Source organism: Protopterus annectens, chromosome 7.part0, assembly GCF_019279795.1.
Source record: "Protopterus annectens isolate FY-2018-M chromosome 7.part0, PAN1.0, whole genome shotgun sequence".
NCBI lineage: Eukaryota > Metazoa > Chordata > Ceratodontiformes > Protopteridae > Protopterus > Protopterus annectens.
The window spans coordinates 873,830,605-873,851,246 of record NC_056739.1 but is presented as its reverse complement, the minus strand read 5'-3'; the positions used below and the strand labels follow the sequence as shown (position 1 = coordinate 873,851,246).

The following is a 20,642-nucleotide window of genomic DNA, read 5'->3' as shown; positions in this document are numbered from 1 at the left end:
AGTACTAGGAAATCCTATGCTGATAAGTGGAAAAGGTATAGTTCCTGAATTCTCTCTAAAGGAGCGGATACAGCACAGCCCTCCTTACCTCTCATCCTGGACTACCTAGCAGACCTACTCCACAGAGGTCTATCCTTCTCCTCCATTAAGATCCATGCCTCTGCCATCTCTGCACATTACAACACTGAGCCACATCTCTTCTCTCACCCTCTCATCAAACAGTTCCTGAGAGCGGCTAACAACTTAAGGCCACCAAGAAGAGCCCCCACCCCTGCTTCGGAGCCCCTTTGAGCCTGCAGCATCAGTAGAGTTAAAATTCCTCTCTTGGAAAACAGCCTTGCTTCTGGCCATCACCTCAACTAGAAGAGTGTCTGAGCTACAAGCACTTATGCCTGTGGAACCCTTCATTATTTTTCATGCTGACAGGGTCTCCCTCTGGACTAACCCTACTTTTATGCCCAGAGTGGTATCTAGTGTGGCTCTCAACCAATCTATCCATTTGCCCACCTTTTTCCCTACACCTCAAAATAAGGGGGGAAAGGATCCTGCACTCTTTAGATGTGCACAGACAGCTCAGATTCTACCTTGATAGCACTAAGACCTTCAGGAAATCTGACCAGTTACTAGTTAGCTTTGCACCAGAGGCAGAGGGCAAGGCCATATCAAAACAAACCATCTCCAAATGGATAGCATATTGTATCCATTTCTGTTACAAACACCATGGGAAACCACCCCCTCAGGGGGTCAGAACGCATTCCACTAGGGCAACTTCAACCTCTACAGCCTTTCTCAGAGGAGTCCCTACCAGGGATATTCTGGAAGCTGCTACTTGGAGTTCTGTTCACATCTTCACCAAGCATTACCACCGCCTATCTTTTCCAAATCCAGGGCAGGTTTTGCAACAGCAGTCCTGCAGGGCATTCTAGCCAGCTCCAACTCTTCTTGACTGCCTCCACCCTTTATTCAGCTTTGGGAATCAACCCAAGCTTGATGACTGCAACAGTGAAACATGAACAGCACAGTACAATTGTGTACACTTACCATAAATGTGGATGTTCGAGTGTATTCACTGTTGCAGTCCTGGTTTCCCACCCTCCAGCCCCCTTGTCTCTCTCTCTCGCTCTACTTCTCTATCTCTCTTACTCACCCCTTACAGGGCTGTTGGTATTTACTTTTTGCTGGTGGTGTTTTTCCCACCATAACTTAGCTCCCTATTTGGGGGCTCCTGACATTTGGGGCAAGAAAAACTGATGTAATGGCATCGGCTGCCTGTTTTTATACCCCTGACGTCAATCCGGAAGCGAAGCAACCAATGCAGAAATACTAAGTCTCTGGTATTCGGGCCGACTGAGGGCTACCTGCAGGCAGATAACCCAAGTGTGATGAGTGCAACAGTGAATACACTCAAACATCTACATTTATGGTAAGTGTATACAACTGTACTTTTCATCTCCTCTGCTCCACTGCTATCTAGAGTGTAACAGTAATACAAATCGTAATGCAAGAAACACAAATAACCAATGAGCTACTAGCATTTACACATTTAGAAATGACATGACAATGGCTTCCTTAACAGTGTTGTGCAGTCACCTCTTAAGTGAAAAATAAGAAAATGGTTTCAAGCCATGAAGAAAACGACATTTCATTTTCTTGTAGGCCCTGCAGCATCGTAAAATGTTATTCTTGTAGTTTGCCTGAACTCTCAGCAGACAGCGACGACTGTGCCACCGATTAAGTTGATGGGTGCATTATGCAGCAAGAGAAGGAAAGTGCAAAAACTAGAAAATATGAATGATGATGATGATGGTAGACAATATGGAAGATGGTACTGATATGGCAGATTCACCTAGTTAAAAAAAAGAAATCATGTTGTGTATGACAACCAGGTGAATGGAGCAACTGATTTTGAATTCCTTAGTTATTTGCCACAAAATTCAAATAATTCAAATCAGAAATATGAGATGGAAAAAACAAGCAGATGTCTTCAAATGTGTAGAATTTTCTATATGTTGTGTTACTTGACTGTTAATACTTGCTGAGGAGTTATGCATTTTACATCCAGATACCATGTATTATGGCATGTCATATGAGTAGCAGCATAATGTGTGGCATAGAAACAGAATGTGAAGGTAGGTAGATGAGATAAGCTACAGATTCTAATCAACAGTTAATTTTCTATCCTACACAGCAGTTTATGCAGAAGAATTTTGAATTTCTTTACATTGAACCTTAAAAACTCTTCAAGAAGACACTGTCATTCATTTATCACCCTCTGTTTGAAAAAAAAATACTCCTGTGGACTTTCCCTGAGGTTCATTTTATCAATGCATTTTCTTATTTATAAAAAAAATATATATGTTTTTTTTTTTCCTGGAAAAAGATGCCATCTTGAACTCTGCTGACTCCATACAGAACTTAAAGACTGTTATGAAGCCCTTTAATCAAGTAAATACATAATTTGCCTTTAAACCTGGTGCAAACTATGCACCATTTTTGTTGTCATCATATGCAAAAACCTAAAATCTACAGACAATCCCACGCAGTATAAGCAGTCACTTAAACCAGCGTCCAAAGGACCTTTGCAATGGATGACACACTGTGTGAACCCTGAAGACTGTGATGTCACCCAGGAATAAGTCTGCTGACATACAGGAAGTACATGTTCTTTAGCAGGTACTTTGTTTTGCTTTGTCTTGTTAACCCAGGTTGAGCACTGATCCAGCTGGATCACTTTCAGGTTCAGCCCACGATGGAATACAATAAAATGAGTCATACACTAATTTCAAACACAAACATATATAGAAACATGCTGTTATGTTATACTAATTATAATTTTGTCAGTAGTCAAACATCTGTATCCCAAACATGCTGTACATAAAAGCTGTGTCACTTACAACAGTATACATACACACATTTAAATATGATACATAAAGCTGAATGTAATGTGTTTTACAAAGAACTGTTAGTAATTTAAAACGATTTACAATTTCTAAGATGGGAAAAATGTTCTGTGATACATGGGGGAAAAATGGGGGCTTAAAAGATTTAGAGGTCAGTTGAAATTTTTTAAAGGATTACAACTTCTAGGGGAAGGAAAAAGTGTGATTATGTGACAGATGAGAGCAGATAAGGCAGGGAGAAGTGATGGTGTAAGAGGAAGAGAAGAAGTGGCTATACTGAAAAAGTGCGTTAGTGAAAAGACATAAAAGGAGTTTGTCTTAAGAGGAAAAAAAACTGAATGATGCACTCTAGAAGAACTTATTGAATAGTAAGATTTAACACAAGAAACATGAGTTTTTTTGGGGGGAGGGGGTTCTCTACTGTCTGCCAGCTATCATCTCCTTGTGATCTATTGGCCCAATCATTCCTCTGAGGGTAACATCCATTACCAGCCAATTTGCTCCCTGAGAGGTGAGAGCTGATCAAACAGTCATTATTCTCACAGTCATCCTTGGTTTCTTGCTTATGTCCCAATGCCTCCCCCTGGTGGTTGACATGAACACTCATGCCACACTGGAAAGCCCAATTATACCATGACCCCCCCATTAATATTCCAAAACGTGCACGCTGATTGGCCAGCGTGCACATTGTAAATCGACTTATACTAATGGAAAAAGGTCCAGTCGCCCGGACTTTTTCCATTAGTATAAGTCTCTTTTAAAACACTGTCTCGCTATGTTAAAAGAGTTTAACATAGCGACACAGGTTTAAAAAAAGCAACGGAGATCTCCGTTGCTTTTTTTAAAGCTGTCTCGCTATGTTAAACTCCTTTAACATAGCGATTACGGTAAAAAGCAACGGAGATCTTGCTTTCTCCGTTGCTTTTTAAACCTTTCGCTATGTTAAATGGGTTTAACATAGCGAGACAGCTTTAAAATAAGCAACGAGATCTCCGTTGCTTATTTTAAAGCTGTCTCTATGTTAAACCCATTTAACATAGCGAAACAGTAAAAAGCAATGGAGATCTTGATTTCTCCGTTGCTTTTGGCCACAGCTCTGATGTACTGCGTAGGCATGCGCAGTACATCAGAACTGCTGCGGATACCAGCCAGCTGCGGAAGGGCAGCAAAGAGGCATTATACAATGCCATTATTTAAGAAAAGTAATTATTTATTTTCTTAAATAATGTCATAGTATAATAGCAATAACCCACTTCTGGGTGTGGGTAATGCGGGATTTACCCACGGTTGTCTTTGTTTGGTCCCTCAGGCTTCGCCCTCGGGACCAAACTACGCCAACCGTGGGCAAATCCCGCATTACCCACACCCAGGCGTGGGTTATTGCTATATTATGACCTTCCTCCAATGTGTGCATGCTTCTATGTGCACACGCACTGCAGAAGGCTACCATCACTAGCTTGGCTGGATCAAGAGCATGTCCCCAGTCTACAGCCCTATATGATGCCTGCAGGCCTCTGCCTTCAGGGTGGCGATCGGCCAACCAGAACCAACAATTCCCACCTAATATGGGTGAACTAGCATTGGCTGTTCACTCCCACCCTTCCCTGTGGCATAATTGGGTCTTTATACCTCTATATCACAGAGTTGGGAATAAAAATAAAAAAAGTAACCACAGCATAAAATATAACTAAAAAAAGTCGAAAATATACACAGGTTCTGATGAAGTCCTCAGCTTCGGGGGATGAAAGCGCTCAATCTGTGTCTTTGTATGTTGGAAGAATAAAAACAGCTTGGACTTAAGAGTTTGGCTGACTGAAAGTGTTTCCTACTGCTTCACAGTGTATGTTTTGGACAATTTTTAATAAACTAAACTAACTCAAACACTTATTTTATGAGGAGGAATGAGAAAGCACAGTTGTGTACACTTACCGTAAATGTAGATGTTCGAGTGTATTCACTGTTGCAGTCCTTACAAAATGGGTTATCCGGCTCCCAGTAGCCCAATGTCGGCCAGAATACCAAAGTCCTATGACATCGGCTGCCTTCAGTTGTAAGCCTGACGTCAGGACGTCAGGTACAAAGGAAGGCAGCCGACGCCATTTCTTCAGTTTTTCTTTCCTTAACTGTCAGGAGCCCCCCAAGAAGGCTAGACCAGGAAAAGAAAAATCCAGTCTGTGCCCTAGGAAAAAAAGGGGATGGAAGGGGGGGGGAAAGTACAGTTTTGTACCTACCATAAATGTAGATGTTCGAGTGCTCATACAGCTGCAGTCATAACAGATGGGTTATCCTGCCGTCAGGCGGGTCCTCGGTCGGCCAAATTCCAAAGTCTAGGTCCGGCGTCGGTTGTCGTCGCTTCTTTCCTGACGTCACTGCGGCAGGGGTATAAAAGAGGCAGCCGACGACATTTTCTTCAGTTTTTCTTGACCCAGATGTCAGGTGCCCCCAGAAGGAAGGCAAACATAATGTTATGCAAAGATGCAAAGTTGATAAATCAAAAACAGTAGTTGCAAGCAAATACACCATAAAAGAATACCCCAAAAAGGTTATATGAAAAGTGTTTGTCATAAGGCCTGTCCTAAGAGGGGATGGAGGGAGGGAAACCTGGACTGCAGCTGTATGAGCATTCAAACATCTACATTTATGGTAGGTACAAAACTGTACTATGTTCATCGTGCATACAGCTGCAGTCATAACAGATGGGTAGAATCCCAAAGCTAAGTAAGGGTGGTAGGCACTAAGTGGAATTAGGAGGGGCTAGGATGCCCTGCAGGACTGCTGTGGCAAAGCCCGCTCTAGATTTTGAGTATAGTGAGAGGTAATAGTGCTTGCAGAAAGTGTGCACTGAACTCCAGGTGGCTGCTTCCAAAATGTCCTTGGTAGGGACCCCCCTGAGGAAGGCTGCAGAGGTAGCTGTGGCTCTGGTGGAGTGGGATCTGATGCATGCAGGCACAGTTTTTCCATGAAATGAGTAACAAAAGCATATGCAGTGGGCTATCCATTTTGAAACTGTCTGTTTGGAAATAGCCTTTCCCTGAGCACCTACAGCATAGGACAACTTTGTTCTGTCCAAGTAGTAACGAAGTTGTCTGTGACTGTCCAAGGAATGTAGTAGTCTTTCCCCTTTGTTTTGTGGATCAGGATAAAAGGTAGGTAAGTGGATAGTCTGATTCAAAGCTACACTGGATACTACCTTTGGCATAAAGGTAGGATTGGTTCGTAAGGAAACTCTGTCCTGATGGAAAATGATGAATGGTTGCACAGCCATGAGGGCCTGTAGCTCCGAAACCCTGTGTGCTGAGGTGATAGCCAGAAGAAAGGCTGTTTTCCATGACAAGTACTGTAACTCTGTTGAAGAAGCTGGCTCGAAGGGAGGAAGGGTCAGCTTTTCCAATATGTAGTTGAGATCCCAAGCAGGGACTGGAGGTTTCCTTGGGGGTTTTAAATTCTTTGCCCTTCTGAGGAACTGTCTTAAGAGAGGGTGAGAGAATAATGGAGGATCTGTGTTGTATTGTGCAGAGATGGCTGAAGTGTGGATCTTGATGGAGGAGAAGGAAAGTCCATTGTTTAACATCTCAGCTAGGTGCAGTAAAATTTGAGGAATATTTATTACCCAAGGATTCTGTCCCTTTTCTTGATTCCAGGCACAAAATCGTTTCCATTTGGCGGAGTAAGCCTTTCTAGTAGAAGGTCTTCTGGCCTCCAAGATGACATCATGCACCTCCCTGGAGAGGAGAAACTGTTGGGAAATCAAGGAATTCTCCATGCAGCTAGATTTAGAGTTTTGAGCTGGCTGTGAAGGGTTTTGTAGTTGTGCTGGGACAACAGAAGAGGGACTAGAGGTAGGATCCATGGTGGGGAATGTGTCAGGCTCTTCAGGAGCGGATACCATTGTTGTCTTGGCCAGTCTGGAGCGATGAGAATAATTTTCGGCCTCTCTAATCTGGCTTTTAATAGAACTTTGGGCAGCAGAGGAAGAGGCGGGAAGGTATAGACTGTCAATGTTGCCCAATTGAAGGAAAGTGCGTCCACTTTCCAGGCCTTTGGATGATAGGTCCTTGAACAAAAATTTTTTCAACTGGCAATTTCTGTGGGTAGCAAAGATATCTATGTCTGGCTCTCCCCATGCCTGAGTTATCTTTGTGAAAAGTTGAGGATGCAACTTCCATTCGTGTGGATCTGTCATATTTCTGCTTAAGTTGTCTGCCAGTGTGTTTTCCTTCCCTGGCAGGAATTGTGCCTGCAGTTGAATTTGCAATTCCAGTGCTGTGTTCCATAGGGTCATGGCTTGCCTGCACAGGGGGTATGAATGAGTTCCCCCCTGTTTGTTTATGTACCACATCACTGTGGTGTTGTCTGTCCTTATCAATAGCTGGCCTGGATGCAGTAGGTCTTTGAAGGTCATAATAGCCTTTTGCACGGCTAGCATTTCCTTTAGGTTGATGTGAAGGTGCTTCTCTTTTCGGGTCCATTTTCCCTGAATGCACTGATCTGTCATGTGTGCTCCCCATGCATAGTCTGAGGCGTCTGTTGTGATGATTCGAGTTGCTTGAGGTACACAGAAAGGAAGACCTGTGTTTCTTTGGCAAGCTTGAGTCCACCACAAAAATTCCTTTTGAAGGCATGGAATGAGTGGGATAATTGTTTCCAAGCTGTGGCTGTGTTGAGACCATAAGTTTGTTAGATACCATTGAAGTTTCCTCATATGCAGCTTTGCACATGGGATTAGTAGGATGCAAGATGCCATGAATCCCAGAGCCTGCAGGATTTTCCTTGCAGTTAGCCTGGTGTAAGTTGCCATTTTTCTGAAGTATTGAGACAGTTGCCCTTGCTTGTCTGGCGTGAGGTAGGCCATCTGGGTGGTTGTATCCAAGCTGGCACCCAGGAAAATTATTTGTTGAGAGGGTATTAGTTTTGATTTCTTTCTGTTGACTGTGTATCCCAGGAAGTTCAACAGTTTTATTACAAACGCCAGGTGCTGCAGTAGTAAGTCCTTGTTGTCTGCTTGGATCAGGCAGTCATCCAGATATGGGTAGATTTGTATCCCTTGTAGTCTGCAGAAGGCGATTACTGATGCCAGGCATTTTGTAAACACTCTGGGCGCAGTAGATAAGCCAAAGGGCAATGCAGAGAATTGGTAATGGGTTGAACCTGCAAGAAATCTGAGGTATCTTCTGCAATCTTGTCTGATAGGGACATGCAGGTATGCCTCCTTGAGGTCCAATGTTACCAGCCAAGACTCCTTGCCCAGCATGGGAAGAAGCTGCTGTAATGTGAGCATCTTGAATTTTGGCACCTGTAGATATGTGTTTAGGATGGATAGGTCTAAGATAGGTCTCCAATCTTTGTCTTTCCTCGGTACCAGGAATAGTCTGGAATAAAACCCTTGACCTTGTTCTTTTGCAGGTACCTCTTGAATTGCTTTTATGTCCATGAGAGCTGAAACTTGTTTTTGTGCCTCTGTCCTTTGATTTTGTGGCAGGTTTGGCATGCCTCTCATTTTTGGAAGGGTGTGAAAGTGGAACCTGTAGCCTCTGTCTATAATGTCCAGAATCCATTTGTCTTTTGTAACAATATGCCAATTTTTTGAGAATAATGTCAGTTTTCTGCCCAAAGGTGCTACCATTAAAGCTTTGCTTGGCAGGTGTAGAGGGAAGTCATTGTGTCTGTTTTCTAAAAGACTGTGATCTATCTTCTCCACCTCTTGGGGTTGGTGCTTGCCACTGTCTGGCTCTGAAAGATCCTTGAGGTTGCCCTCTGCCCCTTGGGTGCCTGTATCTGCCCCTCTGAGGTCTGTCCGTGGCTGGAAAGGACCAATTATTTGAAGGCCAGTTTCTGCTGAAACGTGGAGGCTGTACCTGCAGAAAATCTTTCACTGTTTGCATTGATTTTGCTTTTTCCTCCATTTTCTTCAGCACCTCCTCAGCTTTAACACCAAACAATGCATCTTTTTGAAGATAATTTAGCTTTGACATGATCTGGTAAGGTTTGCTCTTTGAGCCTAGCATACCTACGTATAACAGACCCCGTAACAGCAGCTCTACATGAGGCCTCTAAAGCATCAAAACCACATTGCAAGGTATGTTTACCCACTTGCTCTGCACCATGCAACAAATCCTGCAACTCTTTTAAATCTGGTTGTTCTGGTTGTGTCATCTTGCTTTTCAGCTGAGATATTAAAAACTGTTGATACTTTAACATATGGAACTGACAGTTTAATGCCTTCATGCTTAAAGTGGCCGAGGTGTACACATTTTCCCCCCACCTTTCTAAAGCTCTGGAATCTCTCTCTGAAGGTAATGGATTTTTAGCAGTAGAGGCCTTAATTCCATTGGGACCCTGTGAAATTGTTTCTGGGTCAGCAGTATGGCTTTTATATAGGAACTGGTGAGAATCAGGAACCCGGTAATACCTGTCTGGTTTAACAGGAGCTGGAGGCAAAGAATCAGGAATAAGGCTGGCTTCTGTGTACACATCATCCAATATATCTAAAACAGGAGGGATAGCCAGAGGCCTATGCTGGGGGAGCAGAAGAAATTCCCTGAGCCTTTTCTTGGAATCTGAGTAATCTTGGCCTTCCCAGTGAAAGTGTTCCCTCAATGTATGCAGGGTTTCCCCAAAAGAGAAGTCCCCAGGGGGGGGAAGACCGAGGGAATAGACTCCTCTGCATCAGAGTCTTCGAATGGAGAATAGGCATAATCCTGGTCCTCAGATAGTTCTGAATTAATAGAAGCTTGATCTGAGGAAGGGTAGTCTTCCTCTAATCTGGGCCTTTTGTCAGAGGGGGGGTTGAGAACCCCTGATAAGAGTAATCAAATCCTCAGCCATTTTAAGCATCTGTTTTTTAGGCATGGTGCCTTGAGAGGGGGTCTGAGGAACCTGTTTTTTAGTTTTCATGGCTGCTTTAGATTTAGTGAAGGCTTTAATAGAGAAGGAGGAAGGCCTGAAGACCCCTTGAGAAATGGCAGGCCTGTCTAAATTCTGAGTTTCCCTGCCAGGAGTGGCATCGGGATCTATAGTAGGAATGGGGGCCGAGGAGACTGCGACCTCGGGTACTGAAGACACTGGTAATGCATTGTCATCGGTACTCAGGGGCTGCGTAGGTGCCTCGCTGAGTACCGGAGAACCAGTAGTCGGCCTTAGCGTGGTTTCAGTAGGTGGTGCGGACCTCGTATGTCGGTCCTTATTTTTGCTTTTTTTTGCTCAAAACTGGAGTCGGAGTATCCGACGACATAATATAATTACATTTTTTGCCAAAAAAGTGAAGGGCGAACTCCGCCCGACGCTTAATAGTGTGCTTACTGAATCTAGCACAAAAACGGCAGGCTGACACGTCGTGGTCTGGGCCTAAACAAGGTATACAGAAAGAGTGGAAATCCTTATGCGGTATTTGCTTCCCACATGAAATGCAATTATTAACTTTGTCTGACATCGGTCTGAGGCAAGAAAAGTTTCAACGGGTACTTAGCTTTCAAGAAGACTTCGGCTGAAATACTTTCATAAATCTCAGGAGCTGGCCGACCGGCACTTGCGAACTGCTTCTGCTTCGGGCACCGCGCGGCAAGAAAGACTGAAGAAAATGGCGTCAGCTGCCTCTTTTATACCCCTGCCGCACTGACATCAGGGAAGAAGCGACGACAACCGACGCCAGACCTAGACTTTGGAATTCGGCCGACCGAGGACCCGCCTGACGGCAGGATAACCCATCTGTTATGACTGCAGCTGTATGCATGATGAACATCCAGGACTGCAACAGTGAATACACTAGAACATCAACATTTATGGTAAGTGTACACAACTGTACTATGTTCATCGTGTTTCACTGTTGCAGTTCTTACAAAATGGGTTGATTCCCAAAGCCCAGGAAAAAAAAAACAAAAGGGAGGAGGAACACCCACTGTTTAAGGGTTGGTAAGAACGCCCTGCAACACTGCAGTGGCAAAACCAGCCCTGGACTTAGAAAACAAGGGTAAATTGTAATGCTTTGTGAAAGTGTGGATAGAAATCCAGGTAGCTGCTTCCAGGATGTCCCTAGTAGGTACACCTCTTAAAAAAGCTGCTGAGGTAGAGGCTGCTCTAGTAGAATGGGTCCTAATACTCTGTGGAGGAACCTTGCCATGCTGTAACTAAAAGTGAATACAATGAGCAATCCATTCAGAAATGGTCTGTTTAGAAACAGCTTTGCCCTGAGCTCAAGATGCAAAACTGACCAACAACTGATCCAACCTTTGAAAGGGTTTGATCCTGTCCAGGTAAAATCTAAGCTGTCTATGAACATTCAGGGAGTGCAGTAACCTTTCCCCTTTATTCTGAGGATTAGGAAAGAAGATAGGCAGGTGGATAGACTGGTTAAGAGTCAGGCTAGAAACCACCTTAGGCATAAAGGAGGGATTAATTCGAAGAGAAACCCGATCCACATGGAAGATGATAAAAGGCTCTACTGCCATTAGGGCCTGCAGCTCAGAAACTCTTCTAGCTGAAGTAATAGCCAAGAGAAACGCAGTTTTTCAGGAGAGAAACTTTAAATCTGCTGAAGCAGCTGGTTCAAAAAGAGGCAGAGTAAGTTTCTCAAGTACAAAATTAAGATCCCAAGCAGGAGTAGGTGCCCTTCTGGGAGGTTTTAAATTGCTAGCTCCCCTGAGGAACTGTTTCATCAAGGGATGAGAGAAAATGGGTTGCTCAAAGGAACAATGAACAGAAATAGCCAAAGCATAAATCTTGACAGAAGTAAAGGAAAGTCCACCATTAAGCAAGCTTGCCAGACAGTCAAGAATAAGAGGAAGAGTAGGTTGAGAAGGGTCTTCCTCTCTAGTCTGCATCCAAATGGAGAATCCTTTCCTTTTATCTGTGTAAGATTTCCTAGTGCTAGGCCTCCTGGCCTCACGAAGAACCTCAACCACCTGTTGGGAAAGGTTTATATTATGAGCCAGGCTGCCAAATGCAGAGTCTGAAGATGAGGATGTAGAATTTTTTCCTCCCTCCTGAACCAAGAGATCTGGTATTAGGGGAAGATGCCAAGGCTGAGACTGGGAGAGACTGCGAAGTAGTGGATACCAATGTTGCCTGGGCCAGTCTGGAGCTATGAGGATGGCCCTTGGTTTTTCATCCCTTATATTTAACAGCACTCTGGGAAGAAGAGGCAGAGGAGGGAAGGCATAGATTGAGAGCTGTGTCCAGGGGAAGGACAGAGCATCCACCTTCTGGATGTTCCCTGGTGCAAAAGGTTGGAAGAAGGTGGTTGGTCGGAGATGAGAAGAGATCCACCTGGGGAGTGCCCCAACGCTGAATGATGTGATAGAAGATGGTCTTGTTTAGTTGCCACTCGTGAGAATCCAGGACCTGCCTGCTCAACCAGTCTGCCAAGGCAATGAGCCTATCTGGAAGAAACTGAGCTATCAGATGAATGCCCATGGAAGCTATTATGGACCATAGTATCATGCTTTGTCTGCACAGGGGGTAAGAGTGAGCCCCTCCCTGCTTGTTGATGTACCACATGATTGTGGTGTTGTCTGTCCTGACTAGAAGAGTACCAGGAGAGAGTAGATGCTTGAAAGCCATCAAGGCCTACTGGACTGCTATCATTTCCTTCAGATTTATGTAAAATGAATCTGATGATAGCTCCAAGTCCCCTGAATGCATCTGCCCTCTAGATGTGCTCCCCAAGCGTAGTCCGAGGCATCTGTGGTGAGAGTCCGGCTGGCAGGAGGTGAACAAAAAGGCAGGCCTTTGTTCTGTGAACAGGCCATTGCCCACCAAAGAAACTCCATCTGCAGACAGGGAATCGGAGAAAGTATCAAGTCTAAATCCTGAGGGGGTTGACACCAAAGGTTCTTGAGGTACCATTGTATTTTCCTCATATGCAGTCTGGCATATGGAATCATCAGAATATATAAAGCCATGAATCCCAGGGCTTGCAGGAATTGCCTTGCAGAGAGTTGGGGCATGCTTGCCAAATTCTTGAAGTAATTTGAAAGATCCATTTGTTTCTCTTGATGGAGGAATACCATTTGGGCAGCTGTGTTCAGACTCGCTCCCAGGAATACAAACTCCCTGGTGTGTACCAATTTTGACTTCTTTTCATTGATAGTGTAGCCCAAAAAGGTGAGAAGGTTCTTTACAAAGTCCAAATCCTATAGAAGTTGCTCTGGAGAGTTTGCTTGAATAAGACAATCGTCCAAGTAAGGGTAAATTTGAATGTTTCTTTGCCTGCAAAAAGCAATGACTAGAGCCAGGCATTTTGTAAAAACTCTGGGAGCAGTAGATAAGCCAAAGGGCAATGCAGAGAATTGGAAGTGTCCCTTTCCAGCCCTGAAGCGAAGGAACTGCCTGCAACTTTCCCTTATTGGGATGTGCAGATAAGCTTCTTTGAGATCCAAAGTCACCAGCCAGGAATCCTTGGCCAGCACTGGCAGCAACTGCTGAAGAGTGAGCATTCTGAACTTGGGAATCACCAGAAACGTGTTTAGAATGGACAAATCCAGAATAGGGTGCCAGATGCCCCCTTTTTTGGGAACCAGGAAAAGTCTAGAGTAGAAACCCTGGCCTATCTGTAGTGCAGGAACTGGTTCTATTGCTCCCAGGTTTAGCAAAGAAGAAACTTGTTTTTCTGCTTCTGCCATTTGATTTGGGGGATATCTGGGTATCCTTGGTGGACATAGAAGGTGTGAAAGGAGTACCTGTAGCCTTGGGATACTATTTTGAGTACCCATCTGTCGTCTGTGATAGTGGACCAGACATCTGCAAGAATGGCTAACCTTCCCCCCAAAGGAAACCCTGGGCCCGCAGAGGCAGGCAGGGGAAGGCCAGAGTCATTGAGAATACTTGCTTTGGGAGGTTTGCTTAGAACTCCCAGATTTAGAAGAGGAAGCATGCCAGTGCTTAGCCATTTGAGAGGTGGAAGTATGTCCCCTAGATTACCTGTAACCCCTAGGCCTAGAGCAGCCCTGTTTGTTAAGAATTGGAAAAGTCAAATTCTTATAAGGGTAATGTCTACAAAAGCGAGTTGGCTGAACTTCCAGAAAATCCTTAACAGTTTGCATAGATTTGGCCTTATCCTCCAACTTTTTCAACACCTCTTCTGCTTTGTTACCAAAAAGATTGTCCTTGTGCAAAGGCACAACCAGTAATTTAGATTTGACAGGTTCAGAAAGGGGCTGTTCCCTGAGCCAAGCATGTCTTCTAATGACACAACCAGTGGCTGCTGCCCTGCAAGAAGCCTCCAAAGTGTCAAAACCACAATGTAGAGAATGTTTAGTGACAAGAGTGCAGAATTTAATAAATCTTGCATGTCCTTACTCTCCATCGGGGAAGGAACACCAGCAATTGTAGCCTTAATAGCCTCCAAAGTATGCTGCTGATACTTAAGCATATGAAAAAGACAATTAACTGACCTAATCACAAGAGTGGAGGAGGTATAAACCTTTCTACCCCATATATCCAAGGCCCCAGATTCCCTGTCAGAGGGAACAGGATTTTTAGCAACTGTAGTTTTAACACCTTTAGGGCCCTGAGAAATAATCTCCAGATCAGCAGTAGGATTCTTGAAAAGGAACTGATGAGAATCAGGAACTCTATAATACCTGTCAGGTTTTCTGGGAGCAGAAGGAACAGAATTAGGAGTCAAAGAATTCTCCATGAAAACATCATCAACAACTTCCAAAACCGGAGGGATAGCCATAGGCTCATGCTGTGGCAAATCCAAGAATTCCCTAATCCTTTTCTTAGACTGAGGGTAGTCCTGACTTTCCCATTTGAAATGCTCCCTAAGAGTATTCACAAAGAAAAATCTTCTGGAGGGTAAGCAGAAGGGGACAGAGTCTTCTGCATCAGAATCCTCAAAACCAGAAAAAAGTTGACAGTTTCCCTCTTCATCAGCAGAGTTGCTGGAAACCTCAGAGTCTAAGGCAGAAAAAACTTCTGGGGACAATTCCCTAGCCCTCTTAGAAGGAGGTGGCTGAGAGCCCCTGATAAGGGTCAAAAGATCACTAGCCATTTTAATCATCTGAGACTGAGGCATTTGAGGGGAGGCCGGCACCTGCTTTTGAGTAAATTTGTGGCTGGAAGGTCTGCTAGAAAGCCGGAGGGACTCAGGAGGCCTAGCCACCTCAGTAGTCTGAACCAAGGTCGTCGGTCTGGATCTGGTCTCAGGGCAGAGAAAACAGGCCTCTGAAGCTGGTGCCTGCTTAGCGGCACTGGACCCATCAGAGGCAGTGACTGGCAGAGGGTCAGAAGATGAAGTGGAAGCCTGCAGTATGGAGGACTCAGAAAAGGTGTGAGTAGAGGCCTGCTGCTGAACATCCACGGACTGCAGGGGCTGTGAAAGCGCCTCACAGCAGGGCTGACAACCAACTTAACAGGAACGTCATCGGCTAATTTGACAGTTATTAACTTTCTCTGACATTCATTAAAGCAAGAAAAGAGGGTCCCCAACGGGGTACTTATCTGAGGATGTCTTCAACTTTAGCAGTCGGACTACAAAAAGAAGGCAATCGGCCGACTGGCACTCGTGTGAATTGCTTCTGATTTGGGATCCGCAGCAAGAAAGACTGAGCAAATGGCGTCGGCTGCCTTCCTTTGGCCTTGACGTCAGGCTTACAACTGAAAGCAGCCGACGTCATACACCAAGGACTTCGGTATTCTGGTCGACTGTGGGCTACCGGGAGCCAGATAACCCATTTTGTAAGGACTGCAACAGTGAAACACGATGAACATCAGTGCTTTTAACCTTTTTAAGCTGAAAATATTATGTTATGCCACTTTATTGAAAGCATTTGCAAGAAGCATCTTTGAATAAGAAATTTTCAATCACTCATGAACATTGGGTCTATATTACATCCGCAAAAGACATATTCATCGAATACATCTTCCGCGAACAACAACCGACGAAAATCACTTCAGCGAACCGTGGAAGTTTTCCCACGGTTCGCTAACACTGGCCCACCAACCTAAAATTGCCCTTCTCCCCACTGTAGTGCAATCTCGGAGTTGGTATATATAGTTGGGGGTATGGGGTCAAAGCCCCCCACTTGGATGGATTTGAGTTAGTCCACTGTTTGTTCCGAACGGTTGGTGGGCAACTGTTTGCGAACCATGGAAAACTTCTGCAGTTCGCTGAATTGATTTTCGTCGGTTGCTGTTCGAGGAAGATGTATTCGATGAATACATCTTTCGCGGACATAATATAGTCCCTGAACATTAATATCTCAGAAAAGGGGCTCCCACCAAACATAACTATCACCCAGTTTACCTATTAAAAGCCACTTCTGAAATCATGTGGTTACAGAACAGCAGGTTCTTACATTGATCCATACGTCTGTTGTTTCCTCATAAATAATCAGAGGTGTCACTGAGTCAGGCACTGATACTATCAAATCCTTTTGTTCTTCTGTATCAGCAACTGGGATGAAAAGTGCTGGAGGTATAAGCACAATCTGAAGTCGAGTTTGAGAACGATCCAACAGAATAGCCCAAGCACTAAAGAAAAAACAAAATAAAACAAATGCTAAGAATTGAGCAAAATATTACATATACCCAAATTGTTTTCAGCTCTCATTTCCTCTCTGTATCTTGAATTGTTCTTAGCACCTTTCATAATTCTAACTATTTCAAATTTAGAAATAAAGCAGTACAGATATCTACTTTAAGTCTGAAGGTTCAAAATAAAACTAATTTGGACTCATAGATATTTAGCCAGTGTTCCTGAAGACATGGATTAAGGAGGTAAAATTTTAATGCAGTAGTACAGGCATTGAATACAACATACAAATCAGTTCTTAGAAATAGACTTTGAACTCAAGCAGAAAATGCAAAGAACCAATGACTAACAACATGGGTTTACAATGGGGATGAGTTTCACTTCTATACAGCAGTGATCACTTCAACTTCCCTTTTCCCTACCTGGTAACCTAATAGGGGAAGAAGAATGCTTTGATCCCCATTGGTGGTGGAAGGAATGTCCTCTGTCGTGTTCCTCCGCTACAGGCTCAGCCCCCAAAATATCTTTGTATGCACCATGTGAAGCTACAAATGATTATCAGCATTTTGTTACCCAATAAAATGACAGATGCTGAGAAGGTAATGCCAAACAGTAAGGTAAGGCTATGGACTAAGAATTACTCCTTGCGAAGGGGAATGAACCCATGTTACCTTGCCCAGTAAGGTACCACATAACAGAACACATGCTGAGCAGAAAAAGGGAGGCTCCAGAAAATTTAGACTATGCAGCCAGAAGGTCCAGAAAACCATTGCTAAGATTCAAAAGATTATAATGGAGAACCCCAGGGAGAGGCTACTGACCCAGAATCATAATATAGCATAGTTGAGCTACCTCACAGACCCTCCCTTGCAAGTGACTAACAACAGAATATAAGGGAAAAATCAAGAAAATAGACAGTTCAATCAGTATTTAATGGGAAATATCCAATGATCCAGAGACCTGAAACTAAGAAATGACACCAGAACAAGTCTAAAACATATGGAGGCCCGCAACAAATTCTTCAAAATCCATACAAAACTCCATGTCAGTAAGTGTGCTATTGCATCATGATGAATGTTCACAGGAAGGATGTAGATCAGAAATTATCCCTTAACTGCATTGGCAGCTAGGCTGCCAAGCATAAATCTGACGGGCCCTCTCAAGGGGCAACCAACAAGGGAAAGGCAAGATCCGTGTCTAGAGAGAAAATAAATGAACGAAAACCAGAAACGGCCACTGTGAAAAAATGTCTTAAGAAAGTGCAACCAAGTAGGGAGAATTCTCTGTAGGAAATCCCCCTAGGAAGCTTCAGGAGGACCACTAGCAGTTAGTCACCCAGCAAGACACCACACAGCTACTCCTCTTTCTTCAGGTTTTGCCTACCAGGAGCAACACTTGCAAATCTCTACAGACTGAAGAACTCCAAAAGGTAACCTACTCTCCAACAAGGGTGATGCCAAGTATAGGTAACTGTAGGGGACTGCAGCATAGACCTATGAAACAATGGCACAACAGCATCCCAAACAAAAACCATCGTCCAGACTCCTTGCAATGTCAGGGATGAAAAGGACCCAAAGAACCCTTCAAGGTGTTTGGATGTAGGCATAACAGAACAGTTCTCCATTATCTTGACTTAAAAAAGAAAACTGATGGGAGAACAGGGCTGGCAGAAAAGGGTATGACTGAAAAAGTCCAACTTCATCTCTGCTGACCTCAAGAGTATGGTTCTCCCAGTGGGGTGCAGTACAACAAACACTATCTGGGTGAGCCAAGACTGCACTTTTGGAAGAAGGAAGGAGACTGGCAGATATATCTTCAAGGGGTTTTTGGTCAATAAAGACAAGAGCATAGCACAGGAAGATGCTTGGGCTTTCTCCTAATTGAACAAAAAGAACTCTTCTTCTTAGGAAAAAAGTAGATGTACAAATGAGAGGAAATGGTTTCCTCAAATAGAAAATGATATGCTTCAGCTTAAGGAGGCTGACAGTCTCAAATACTTAGCCTTAGAACTCCAATCCTTGAAAAGAGAGTCAAGAATACAACAGGTGAGCTGTCTGTACAAGGATAATGTCCTCAACCATGCTATTTTGTGTAGACTGCCCTAACCAAAGCAACCATACGATCAACAGAACAGAAAACTACCTGGGAGCTACCCTCAACTGCAGTAGAAATGGTTGTGAACAGGTCTTTCTTCATTCCAGACTATGTGAGGTTACTGAGCTTTCCTACTACAAACAGTAAGGAATGGAACTTAAACAAGTAACATACATACTTGAGAAAACCCAAACCCCACTGTGAGACAGGTGAACACCTTCTTGCCACTTGTCAGGTGACAAAGGGAGTGCAGTTTATCAGACTACTGGCAGAACCTCTAATTCCAGAAAGGAGTTAGCCTTGGAATGCTTGGACATTAATTCACTCTAAATGTCTAAAGCCCTATATCAAGCATCAACCATCTTGTGGTCATAGTACCAAAGTGAAGGTACCTCCTGGATTAGAAAATCACATCAACAATGAATGGAACAAAAGATATTACATGAAACAACTGTATGAAAGTTCAACCTGCCAAACAGTGTATGCATGTAACACAAAAGCTGGAATAAGACATTTAACAAAAAAGCTGTTATACATAAAAGGTGGGAATAGGTTCATAGGTGTGTACTAGTCTAATGGTCCTGGAGCCTTTACAAGCCTAGCCCATAGGATTACCCTGGCATCGTGCCACCCACTCTGTCGAGTAGAGCCACTGGAGTAACCCTCAGGGTGAATTTTCTATTTCCCATCCATTCATCAAGATTTCTCTTGAAGACGGACAGTGAGGTGCTCTGTTTGACATGTATGGAAAGTCTATTCCATAGCATGGGCAGTCTCTGAGTTATGAACCTGTCCCTCCAGCATGTTCTGTTGAGTGTGGTAATGAGGATGAGATCTCTGGAGCATGTGGTGAGGAGGGATTGGGATTTTTTTAGATGTAGCATTTCTAACAAAGCTGGGTCAGACACGGCTTTGTAAGTCAAGCACAGATTAACAGGCTCAACAACTTGCAATTGTCTGCGAACTTTGTCAGCCTCTAAGTTGGGGTTGGAGTTTTTGAGTCTGTCCATATAGGACAAGTGTTTAAGGCCTAGGATCATCTTTGTGAGGTACTTTTGCGGCCTCTCCAGTTGTTGCAGGTGTCTAGTGAGGTACATGCCAAATGGGGCATTGTACTCGACTGGCCTAATGAGGGAAGAATAGAGGGAGACGGCGACCTGTTTCTTCTTGGATGCAAAACCTTTAGTTATGAGATGTGGCAATGTGGTCAGAAAGTCCTTCTATGTGGCAATGTGGTGGTCAAAAGAGAGGTCGCTATCAACCTATGTTCCCAGATCTCTTATAACACCATCTGTGTTCAGTGGACTACCATCAATATGGTAATTCATGGGAAAAGAGTTTTTCCCAAAGGGGATGACAACACAATGTTTGGCATTGAGCTTAAGGCCATAGTTCTGACAACAGTCGTTGGTCTCAGTGAGGCCTTTCTGCAGGATGTCAACATCACTTAGGGAGTTAATAACAGCTCCCAACTTGCAATTGTCTGCGAACTTTGTCATCCAGAGTCCCTTTGTGTTGGCCTGGACTTCAGAAAAGTAGATACCAAACAGGAAAGGACCCAGGACTAAACCCTGTGGGGACTCCACTCATGACTGGTCAGCAGTCTGACTTGGAGTCAGCTACTTTCACACACTGTGGGTTCTATCTGTCAGCCAGTTTGCAACACACACCTAGTGATAGAGGGTGATTGATGCCTAGCTTAGTGAGCTTTTCTATGATTCCTGAGTGGAGAATGGTATCAAAGGCCTTGGCCAGATCAAGGTAGGCTGTATGAACCACCTTCCCTTCATCCACAGTTCTGGTGACTGACTCAAAGAAGTCGACCAGGTTGAGCAGGCATGATCTACCCTTCACAAAACCAAACTGTGTGGGATCCAAAGGTTGGAGATTCCCTATCCTTGTTTATTAGGTTCATGATGATGCGTTCCATCGCTTTGCATATCAGAGTCATCAGGCTAAGGGGGTGATACCTCCCAGGGTCTGTAGTCACTGATTATAGCAGTGCACTATTCTGTAGGGACAAAGCCTGAGGTGAGGCTGTGACTGAACAGGGCACACAGGTGTGGTGCCAGTTCACTTTGTAGTTCATGTAGAACACAGCCAGGGATATTGTCAGATCCCATAGAAGCTGTATTCTTGGCCTTGGACAGTGATGTTTTAACCTGTGCAGCAGTAAT

General features: G+C 44.0%; 1 protein-coding gene across 1 annotated transcript in view; it reads right to left on the bottom strand.

The window, feature by feature from the left end:
• The window catches only part of DPP8 (dipeptidyl peptidase 8), a 1,004,126-nt gene that overhangs the window by 438,992 nt on the left and 544,492 nt on the right, over nt 1-20,642 (bottom strand). The window contains exon 10 of the mRNA XM_044077448.1: nt 16,196-16,370. Coding sequence (XP_043933383.1) covers nt 16,196-16,370 — 175 coding nt within the window. The remainder of the gene's footprint in view (nt 1-16,195; nt 16,371-20,642) is intronic.